This window comes from Triticum dicoccoides, chromosome 2B (assembly GCF_002162155.2).
Source record: "Triticum dicoccoides isolate Atlit2015 ecotype Zavitan chromosome 2B, WEW_v2.0, whole genome shotgun sequence".
In the NCBI taxonomy this organism is placed as follows: domain Eukaryota; kingdom Viridiplantae; phylum Streptophyta; class Magnoliopsida; order Poales; family Poaceae; genus Triticum; species Triticum dicoccoides.
Genome location: NC_041383.1, coordinates 242,313,854 through 242,325,239, shown reverse-complemented (window position 1 = coordinate 242,325,239; position 11,386 = coordinate 242,313,854). Strand labels below are relative to the sequence as shown.

General features: G+C 43.0%; 2 protein-coding genes across 2 annotated transcripts; one reads left to right on the top strand and one right to left on the bottom strand.

Moving 5' to 3' along the window:
• The first annotated feature begins 6 nt into the window (after positions 1–6).
• LOC119363314 (elongator complex protein 1-like) lies at positions 7–5,548 on the top strand. The gene is made up of 6 exons (XM_037628641.1): positions 7–325; positions 647–961; positions 1,351–4,433; positions 4,532–4,630; positions 4,750–5,068; positions 5,182–5,548. Exons 1-5 carry the CDS (start codon positions 164–166, stop codon positions 5,063–5,065), a joined length of 3,975 nt encoding a protein of 1,324 aa, XP_037484538.1. The 5' UTR covers positions 7–163; the 3' UTR covers positions 5,066–5,068; positions 5,182–5,548.
• A 947-nt stretch (positions 5,549–6,495) lies between these two features.
• LOC119363313 (ADP-ribosylation factor GTPase-activating protein AGD5-like) lies at positions 6,496–11,380 on the bottom strand. Its single transcript, XM_037628640.1, has 11 exons — positions 11,240–11,380; positions 10,340–10,398; positions 9,751–9,841; positions 9,133–9,187; positions 8,948–9,038; positions 8,662–8,860; positions 8,048–8,285; positions 7,716–7,894; positions 7,339–7,611; positions 7,192–7,247; positions 6,496–6,995 (listed from the first exon to the last, which is right to left on the bottom strand). Exons 1-11 carry the CDS (start codon positions 11,288–11,290, stop codon positions 6,860–6,862), a joined length of 1,428 nt encoding a protein of 475 aa, XP_037484537.1. The 5' UTR covers positions 11,291–11,380; the 3' UTR covers positions 6,496–6,859.
• Positions 11,381–11,386: the final 6 nt, after the last annotated feature.

Genomic DNA, 11,386 nt, shown 5'->3' with positions numbered 1-11,386 from the left:
CGACCCCGCCCTCCTCTCTTCCTCGTGTCCCCGCACCATATCCCCCTCCCGACCAAGATCGCCGCCCTCGTTTGCCGACGCCCTTTGCCGCGACCGGAGGCCCCTTGTCCTCACCGTCCTCGTTCGGCGCCGCCGCGGGCGACTTAAGGGGAAAGGCGGCGATATGAAGAATCTGAAGCTTGTGACCAGGATCGTGCAGGAGCTCCAGCTCCATCTCGACGGCGAGACCCTTGTCGTATCCGCCATCGACGCCGAGCGCCACCGTGCCTTCTTCGTCTCCTCCGCCAACTTCCTCTATTCCGTTAATCTCCTCGCCTCCACCCAGGTACGGATCCTCAACTCATGAATTCCATTTCATTCTATTGCGACTGCCGGTTCCTGCTTAAATTTTGGGAAGTGTTTACACTTCAAATCACCTCTAGCCTACCCCAACTTGTTTGGGACTAAAGGCTTTGTTGTTGCTTTTGTTTACACTTCAAATAGAGTTCATATTCAATTGACCATGGTAATGCTACACTAGTTCATTAGTATATTTCATTTTAAAAAACTCGTCAGTATGTATGAAAAGATCTTTCAATAGAAATGTGTTTGTATGTTGAGAGCATGTATTCCTGTCTTATTGATTGCCATACTTTCTTTTCCACAGCAACCTCTGCAATGGAGTAAAACCACTCTAGATTCAGATGTGGAGGAGGTTCTTCTTGAGCCTGGAGATTTCATAGTTGCCATGGATTATCTAATGGAGAAGGAGTCTCTACTCCTTGGTTCAGCGGACGGGTGTCTCTTATTGTATAATGTGGAGGAAAGAACAACCGAAGTTGTAGGAAGATTGGAGGGTGGTGTCAAGACCATTGCATCTAGTCCTGATGGTGCCCTTCTCTCTGTAACAACCGGATTGGGGCAACTGCTCGTCATGACACATGATTGGGAAGTGCTGTTTGAGACTTCTATTGACCCTCAAGTAAGTTTTGTGTCTCTGATCTAACTAAAGATATGGTATATTCAGTGTTATTATAATGGATGCAGGGATTGGACCCAGTAGAGCAATGTGGTGTGGTTTTTTAGTGTGTTTGTTTTAGTAGGTCTCATGGTAGAATGGTGTTAGTTGGGGAAACATATTGCAAGAGGATTTTCTAGTGCCAGATCCCAGTGCCCTTTCAAGTCTTAAAACACACTGCATTTAATTCATTACTGTTAGAACACATCTCATGTTGATCTGCATGGAGTAGGAGTGTAGTATATATTATCTACTGCTTAAATTTTAGTAGTTGCATGTTGCTACGATGAATGTTATAATATATATAAAAAAGTGATTTTATGTCTTCTCCATTCTAACATGATTGTTCCCAGAGTGCTTCTGCATGCGAGATCAATAGTTCTGATGGTCAGATCCAAAGTTGTGTCTCTTGGAGGGGCGATGGAAAACATTTTGCTACCCTTGGGGGCTTTGATGGTAACCCCAAAAGGCTTACTATTTGGGAACGTGAATCTGGAAAGGTTCATTCTTCTTCAGACACGAAGAATTTCATGGGACAATCACTAGACTGGATGCCGAGCGGAGCAAAGGTTGTCACTGCCCATGACAGGAGAACAGAGGGAAAGTGCCCTCTCATTGTCTTCTATGAGAAGAATGGCTTAGAAAGAAGCCACTTTTCTATTGAAGAACCAACAGAGGTTGTCATCCAAGCATTAAAATGGAACTGCAACTCTGAACTCCTAGCTGCCCTAGTTTCTTGTGGCCAGTATGATGTTATTAAAATATGGTCCTGCAGCAACAATCACTGGTATTTGAAACAAGAACTGCGCTACACAAAGAAAGAGGGGGTGAAGTTCTCTTGGGACCCGACAAAACCGCTGCATCTCATTTGTTGGACACTGGGAGGTGAGGTCATTGCGCACAGGTTTGCATGGACTACTGCTGTCAGTGAAACTTCAGTTGCATTAGTTATTGATGGCCCTCGTATCCTTATAACTCCGCTCCATTTGGGCCTCATGCCACCCCCTATGTCTCTGTTCTATCTTGCATTTCCTTGTACCGTGAATGAGGTTTGTTTTGTATCCAAGAACTCAAAGAACCATTTGACTGCTTATCTTTCAAATGGCAGCTTATGTGTTGTGGAACTTCCGGCAGCAGATAAATGGGAAGAGTTTGAAGGCAATGGGATAACTGTTGACCCTTGCCATTGTGACTTCAGTTTGAATAACTCTATGCACCTCACATGGATAGATACACGTACCTTAATTGGTATCTGTCGCTGCAGTGATTACTGTTCTTCAACACCTATGAAGTCCAGTGAAGCTGGTAACTTAGAAGAAAAACATGATTCGCTGTTCTCTGTCAATGAGATTAAACTTGTATGTTCTGAAGACTGTTTGCCAGGTTCAGTGAGTTCATCTGGTTGGCAAGCTAGAGTATCAAAGAGAATGCCTCTGGAGGGTCCTGTTATTGGAGTCTCCCGAAACCCAGCAAAAGGAGGTTCAGCCTTTATCCAGTTAAGTGGAGGAAAGATTGTTGAATACTGTTCAGAGTTGAGAATGACTGCACCTATACAAAGCGGTGAACTTTGTCCTGATTATGATTTTCCAACATCATGTCCTTCAATGACTGCCGTTCCATGCCATGAAAATGGTGTGGTTCGAACCCTTCTGCTTGGACTTGATGACAGCAGTAAGCTGCACCTGGGCAAAAGGTTATTGAGCAACAACTGCAGCAGCTTCACATTCTATTCCAGTTCTTATGGAGCTACTGAGCAGGTTGTGACCCACTTGCTTGTGACTACTAAGCAGGATCTTTTGTTCATTGTGGACATCAATGAGATTTTCCTAAAAAACGGCCAAGTGACAATTGATAGCCATGTTAACAACCATCCTCGAGCAAAGCCAAGCAAAGAGCATATCACTGTTTGGGAAAAAGGAGCAAAATTGATTGGTGTTCTCCATGGTGATGAAGCGGCTGTCATAATTCAAACAACCCGTGGTAACTTAGAGTGTATGTACCCTAGAAAGCTGGTCCTTGTTGCAATTGTTCAGGCACTGGTCCAGAGGCGTTTCAAAGATGCAATGGACATGGTAAGACGCCATCGAATAGATTTCAATATGTTGGTTGATTATTGTGGATGGAAAGCTTTTATCAAGTCAGCAGCAGATTTTGTTAAAGAAGTCAATAACCTTAGCCACATCACTGAATTTGTTTGCTCAATTAAGAATGAGAATGTCAGCTGCAAATTGTATGAGGCGTACATATCATTCCCTGAGCAGTGCTCGAGCTCAATGGATAGTGAAAATCTGCATGGCGTCTTGTCAGAGAACAAAGTAACATCTGTACTGATGGCAATCAGAAAAGCCCTTGAGGAACAAATAGAAGAAAGCTCATCAAGAGAACTGTGCATACTGACCACTTTGGCACGTAGCGAACCTCCATTGTTGGAAGAAGCATTGAATAGAATTAAAGTCATTCGAGAACTGGAACTTCATGGGGTTGATGATGGCCGACGGAAGCTTTACCCATCTGCTGAAGAGTCTTTGAAGCACTTGCTTTGGTTAACAGAACCAGAAGCTGTTTTTAATGCTGCTTTGGGACTGTATGATCTGAATCTTGCTGCTATAGTTGCTTTAAATTCCCAAAAAGATCCAAAGGAGTTCCTTCCTTTTCTTAAGGGTCTTGAATGCCTACCTCCTGCTATTATGAGGTACACAATAGATTTGAAACTTGCAAGATATGAGAGTGCTCTCAGAAACATTGTGTCTGCTGGTAATGAGTATCATGCGGACTGCATGGAACTCCTTAATTCTAACCCTCAGCTGTTTCCACTGGGCCTCCAGTTATTTAGTGACCCAGATAAAAGACATCAAATTCTTGAGGCATGGGGTGACCATCTTTTTGAAGAGAAATGCTTTGGAGAAGCTGCAGTAACTTATCAATGCTGCTCATCATATCAGAAATCTTTGAAAGCTTATCATGCCTGTGGGGACTGGAGAGGTGTGTTCACTGTTACAGGCCTTCTGAAGTTCACAAAGGAAGAAATTCTTCAACTAGCACAGGAGCTATGTGATGAGTTCCAAGCACTCGGGAAGCCAGGAGATGCCGCCAAGATCGCACTGGAGTATTGTTCAGATGTTGATAGAGGTGTAGGCTGCTACATCATGGCAAGAGAATGGGAAGAGGCTCTTAGAGTGGCTTATATGCACAGCAGGCAGGATCTTGTTGATACTGTTAAAGATGCAGCTCTGGAGTGCGCTGCATTGCTGATATCTGAGTATCAGGAAGGATTGCTGAAGGTGGGTAAATATCTAGCACGCTACGTGGCTGTGCGGCAGAGGAGATTATCTCTCGCGGCTAAACTACAGTCAGAGGACCGATTTATGGATGTCGAAGACGACAACATTTCAGAAGTCAGCTCTAGCTTCAGCGAAATGAGTGCATACACGACGAGGTTTGTTATTCTGCTGTTTTAAGTTCCCAAGTCCTTGTGCTTAATGTTCCAATTTCATCTTCCTTATTTAATGTGATTTCCAAATGTTGTGTGGACAGGTCAACAAAGGAATCGAGCGCTTCTGTCATATCTAGCAGCGCCAGCAAGTCACGAGGGTCAAGGCGTCAAAAGAAAGCTGGCAAGATACGAGCTGGAAGGTAGGTGACTTGGGTTTTTTTCCGGTTATCAGATTATTGCACTCGAAGCTCCGTTTTGTACTGTTTCCGCTTGTTTGTCTGTTTATCTTGTCGACTCACTAGAAGCACTGTTTCTGCAGTCCTGGGGAGGAGATGGCACTTGTGGAGCATCTCAAGGGGATGTCTCTGGCCACTGGTGCGCAAAAAGAGCTTAGAAGCCTGCTTGTGGTTCTAACACAGCTGGGAAAAGAAGATATCGCCCGTCAGGTGCAGCTGGCTGGAGATAATTTTGAGGTATCGCAGATGGCCGCAGTGAAGCTGGCGGAGGATACAATGTCTACCGACAAGATGGACGAGAATGCGCATACCCTTGAGCATTACACGAAAATGCTGAGAGCACATCAGCCTGTCGCTGGTGAAACCTCCTGGCGAATCAATGCTCTGTCGCCGCCTTGACTGGTATGCCCTCCACTTCCCTGATTGCAAGTTTGCAACTCCATTTTGGAATGAAATAGTACTGGTACTTGGAACGGATCAACAACGGCGGTGTGATTTTTGAAATATTGCTTCAGGTTTGCCGGCGTGTTGCTGTTGGGACCCGGGAGGTTGGCCAGGGCAGCGCTTCTGGTGCCCAATTGCTGCGTTGATGTTTGCAGTACAGCATGTCTCTGTCTGGCGGGTCGTTACGTCCAACATGTTTCAGCAATTTTGTAGTTGTATCATGTATCGGCGGATCGTTACGTCCCAACATGTTTCAGCAATTTTGTAGTTGTATCATGTATCGTGGATATCAAAGTTCATGCCATCGGTCCATCACAAGTATAGTGGTCTATTTGTTTGTGTACCAACAGTTGATTATTTTTGGCGGAAATGAAGCATGTCATGAATATTGCTGAAATGTAATACGGTACATTTCAATACGTAGTAAATGCGGATGTATTTTCACGGGGGTATTCACATATGCTACTTCTCTTAAGGTACATCAGCACGTAGTAAATGCTGATATATTTTCACGGTGGTATTCACATATTCCTTCCGTCTTTGAAAAAGTGTACTTTGTTGGAGGGTTAAACTATTTCAAAGTTTACATGCAAATAAACTATCTCAAAGTTTAACCGAGTTTATACAAAAATATATCAATGTTTGTGAAACCAAATAGGTATATGATGAAAATATATTTTATCATGAATATAACGCTATTAATTTTTCTTTTGTATGATAATATGTGTCTTGTTTATATCATAAGGATCATAGTACGAGTCACGTACGCGATCGAAAATACTCTGAAGTCTGAACTTGACACCTCCTCTGGCGCCACCATAGTAGTCACCAAAGGAAAAATGATGATCACCTCCTCACCCAAACTCGACACGGCTCCATTGCTGGTATGCAGCTTTGCAGATCTCTAATGGCTCGCCAAAGGTGATACCATTAACGTTGATCGAATCAGACCATGGCAACACCCCATCAAACTCTACTAATTTGATGGCATAAATGTTGGTGTATTATTGTATAAATACAATTAAATATTAAAAAAAGTTTGACTTCTCAACAAAATTAAAAGTACACTTTTTTAAGGATGGAGGGAGTATGCTACTTCCCACAATATAAGATTATTTTTCAAACTATGTTATCACATATGCTACTCCTTGCATCCCACAATATAAGATCTTTTCAAACTAACATAGCTTGAGAAACAATCTTATATTATGGGACGGAGGAAGTACTTCTTATGTCATTGATCTTATGCAAAAGATTGTGCAGGTGTAATCTTTTTTTCTTTTCCTTTTGTCTTTTATGTTTGACCGAGTCACTTAGATGTGCAATAACTAGACAAACCCATCAAAGGATACCAATAAACAAGCGTTCGGTGCAAACAACAGGCAAGTCACAGCAATACAATCACATATATGGAACACAACAGAATAAAATTATTGGCGTACAATACAAAGTAATCGATATGTGGTATTGCAACTACACCCTGAACAAGAGAAAAGTTCAACAGGCCCACAAGGGAATCCTCTGTTTTAAGTTCTTTGGCATCACTGTAACAATGAGACTATTCAGCTGTAGGAAACAACATGAGCAGTTTTCTGCCATATCCGCACTTGTTGACCCACAAGGTGATGTAACTATGTATCCACAACTGGCAAAGCTGCCTCGGTAAAACAGTGTACAAGCGCCCCCCAACGTTCTCCCTAAATCTGCGCCCAATGGAGGCCTCATCCATTTCCAAGTATTTCAAGCCATTCATCGCTTCGAGAACATTCCTTGCGTTAATGAGGAAAAATCGTACTCTTTGCCTGATTGAGAGGGCAGGGTAGAAGAGGTAGGGGTGGATGCGCTCTTGTTAGCACCTGCGGTTGTGGACCCATTTGCTGGCATGCTGCAAACCCACAGATGGCATCAGAAAACAAAATGTAAAATCTGTTTTCATATCTAGTACTCCCTTCGTCTAAAAATAAGTGTCTTAACTTTAGTACAATTTTATACTAAAGCTGGTACAAAGTTGAGACACTTACTTCAGGACGGAGGGAGTATTGCTGAAGTAGCAACAAACCTATAAAGATAACAAAACTTACCCGGGCGAACCAAAACCGAAGTTCCCAGAAAAGAAGTCCTGATTGTTGTTCCCAGCCTGCCGAACAGTAGACCAGAGAGAGAGATGAAACAATCAATATAACTAACATTCGAATGCACGTATCTAAATATTATCCACAAGTCGTCACCTTGGCGACACCATTTTGTGGTGCTGCTGCTGGAATAGATGCAGGGTTCTGATAACCTAGATTAGGCCAGCTATGGGAAGGCAAGCTTCCATTAGGGGCATTAGAACCATTAGCATTTAGCACACTGGCATTCCCGGGAACCATTTGGGGTGCATTCCCCGGAACCATTTGGGGTGCATTTCCAGATTTAAGAGCAGCCATCAGTAAAGCTTGTTGCTGGGTCATAAAAGCAAGCTGCTGCTGATGGATAGCAAATGGTGATACCATATTCGACTGCAAAAAAACAAGTATTTCTTTAGGTAGAGCCTACATGTGCTCTTGTGGTCAGAGCCATTTCAAATAAACATATAAGTAGTGCGAGGAGTGCTTGTGCTGACCTTCTCAAACAGACTCATGATATCTGTCTGTGGGTTTGATTTGGAAGCAACTGGAGCTGAAGACGCTGCCACAGCTGGCGAGTCTTTAAATAAGTCTTCGATTCCCGTTGTAGACTGGGCCTTACTTTCTACTGGCTTAGCAGTATCCTTTTTCTCGGAGTTAGGTGCTGGTTCTGCAGCTGAATAATTTTAATATCCATGAGGAATGCAAAACAAATTGACATGGCAATCCAAAAACATGGTATCTCCACTAAGTGTACAAAATAAACATGATGCAGTGCTCGTGACAAGAGAATAGTTTCTCATTCAAAATATTACTCGTAAGAGCTTACACTGGAAGCCATCCCAAGCATTATCGTCGTTGGAAGATGACACTGGTTCTTTCTCAGTTGTTCCGTCCATCGATAACATGTTAAAGAGGTCAATGGCATAGTCAACTTTAGGAGGGGGTGCAACCGATGGCTGATGAACTTTTGGGGGTGTCACATCAACTTTAGCAGGAGATTTTGCTGGCTGAGGAGGCGAAGCAACCTTGGGAACTGGTAGTTCTGCTTTTGGCTGAGGTGATGCCTATATTCCAGATCAAAAATCAAGGTTATCAGCAGAAGAAAATTTTGTTCAATAGGATACAGTGAATAAAAAAAAACTAAGCAGAGACCCCGAGATTACTTAAAGTAGATGTGATCAAATGCATATAACAAACCCTATATAAGAGCTTACAGGTCTTTCTTCATTTAAGATTACATATTTAGACGGTTGATATTAGTTAAGAAACTTGCAACAGATAATAACCCAGATTTTTTTAAACATGCATAGTAACAAGAATTTTGCAACATGAATTGTTAACATTTCATCATTAGAAAAAAAAATACAAGGGCCATCAAGGCCAGGTGCCAACGAATTAATAGTTGCATACTAAAAGCTTGTGGTAGTACAAAAGAGTTACCTGCGTGTGCATCCTAGAAGCCACTGGAACAGTTCTTTTCGTAGCAGCTGGTGAAACACGGTGTTGCTCAAATGAAGGTTTTTGAGCGTGCCCACCCCTGTTAGCATGACTGGCCTGAGACCCAGAGCTCTTCTCATCTCGAGCACTAGAGGGCAGTTTTGATGTTCCATTCCTCGGTATCCACCTCTTGTCCTCGTATCTATATTTCAGACATGGTGTTACTTACATTATTTGAAAAGTACAGAGAACACGTTACACTAGATAGAAAGAGCAGGAATAATCATACTTTGCACGGATGAAGTTCTCTATCCCAACCCTGTCATAATTAGGGGGCAGCTCTGCTTCCCAATAGCCATTTGCCTTTTCATTTCCCATTGCTGCAAGAACATGAATACAATTATCGTGTCAAGTGAAATCATAGTTTTGTTAACGAAAATTTGCATTTAGAAACTCCAGGAGAGTAATCCATACATTGAATAAATGCAACTTGCTCTGGCAACCATGTATCCAGAGTAGCAGACCTTACCTGCATCAGGAAGAAATGTTTTGTAAGAATGAAAAAAAATTAATGCTGCCTAATCTCTTAAATGTACATAATACAGTAGACAAGATGAAAGGAAGAAAACATATGATGTAAAGAATTGAATTCTCTCCTGGTAAGTACACTTGGTTTCTGCTCAACAAAATTGTACTGAAATGCCACAAGACCAAAGTAAAGGAAATAATAACCTAAAGAAACATAAGCATATTAATGCTCAAAATCAAAGAAAAAAGAGAATGGCCTACAAAATGTGGTATGATGGGGCTAAGCTAATCCACTGAAACTGAGTTGTAGCACATGATGACCACTTTATTGGGTTGTATTATGATACATTTACATCAACTCCATTTACCTATTAGCAGGCAATGAGTTTAAAACGTTTGATAAAGAACCCTTAGCATGCTCAGATTGTCCTGAAAGTTCTTCACCTCAAGCCAGACATCACCATTGTGGCTTCTACTAAGTTTTGTCGGAACAACTCAATGAAGGACAAAGCTTTTCCAGCGAGGGTGGAGTCGGAAAAACGATGCAAATGATTAGTCACTGACCTTTGATATGTGTACCCCAAGGCTTCTATGAATTCCAGAACACTGCATGCATACGAAGATCCCAAGATTGACACTTGCCCATCGAGGACCCCTGCAGCATGGGCAAAGTGTTAGCAATTGTTGAGTAGAACAAGAATTGTGAGCGTAAGTGTTGATCCACAACGAATGCATAGAAATGGAACTCAAAGCATCTGCACGTGTGAATGGAGATAGAGGGAAAAGACTAGCCTAAAAGGTAACTATAACTGATGTCATTTCAACATCTTTCTCCACAGATTGCAGTTGTCACATGTCTAGATACAAGCACTAATGATACACCCACGTGATAAATCTATTCCCGCGTGCATAATAAAGGCCAAAGTTAAAATATTAAATCTTGAAACACAAGGTAAGGCATAAAATAACTACTATAGCATTAACTGTATAACATAACACAGATCAGCAAATGGAACTGACCACTGAAATGTCCAATTCATGAATCAAACAGCTGCCTACCAAAATAGGCCATGTCAAATCTATCGGTAACATAAATTTTGTCCGACCCATCAATAGATACGTTAAAAACAACCAATTGCATAGGACCACTCACTTTGACTTGCAGTCTGCACATTCTCTGTTCTCCGGCAACCGCAGAAGGCCTTCCAATATCTGGAAATAAATGTAGACGAAGAATGGCAATGGGTCATAAACGCTATGCGACAAACGTGAGTAACATGCATAACAGAAGAGTGTGATTGCAACATAACAAGCACATATGCTGTCGCTTCCTTTTGGCTCACGTGACATCAAAGATAGCCGGTGAGATTGATAGACGGTGAGATTGCTTACACAATGTTATAACCCTTCTGTTCCACGATATACGCTCCGCAAATATAGGAGGCACAAAATTGAAGTGGTATTTGATTGGAATCTACGTCATGCTTGCCCTTATTCGGCACCGTAGACATACTAACATATTAGAGTACTACTGCACCGTAGACATACATAATAGAATGCTCCTACTCTATCGAACGGGAGGGTATTACTCAATGTTTTGTGCCCCAAGGTATATGAGCAGCAGATACTATGAAGCAGCGTATGAGCAAGCATTGCGCCTTCTCTGTAATCCCACCCAGGAGACAGAAATCCGTAACGGGGCGATGAAATCTACAATCAAACTGCCGAATGGCGATTCCCATCTGTCAACTGACTTGGACGAGGCCGTCTGACGGAGCTACCTAACGCAAAACCAGCAACCGCGTCCCGTTCCTCGATATCCCAGTCATCGGAGCGCGGCGAAGCGAAGCTCGGATCTGCTCCTTGTCAGGAATCGCAAAATCGATTGCAGATCCACGCCGGCGCGGATCCCGAAACCCGCCTGAAAAGAGGAGCTGCGCGTCCCGTCGGCTCTCTTTTGATTCCCGGTCCATTCGAAGCAGCGGCGTGTGGCTCCGATCTAATGATGGTGGTGTCGAGAGGGGGAGGGGGAAACAGTGGCGACGAGACGGACCTTCTTGTGCCTGGCGTTGAGCTCCTTGGAGACGGAGGCCTTCTCGTTCATGGCTGATCGCCGGATCCTCCGACCGGGAGGGGGATCGCAGGGATTCGGGCTCAGGCTCCCCCCCTCTCTCTCCTCCCTGTTTTTGCCGCGTTGGGG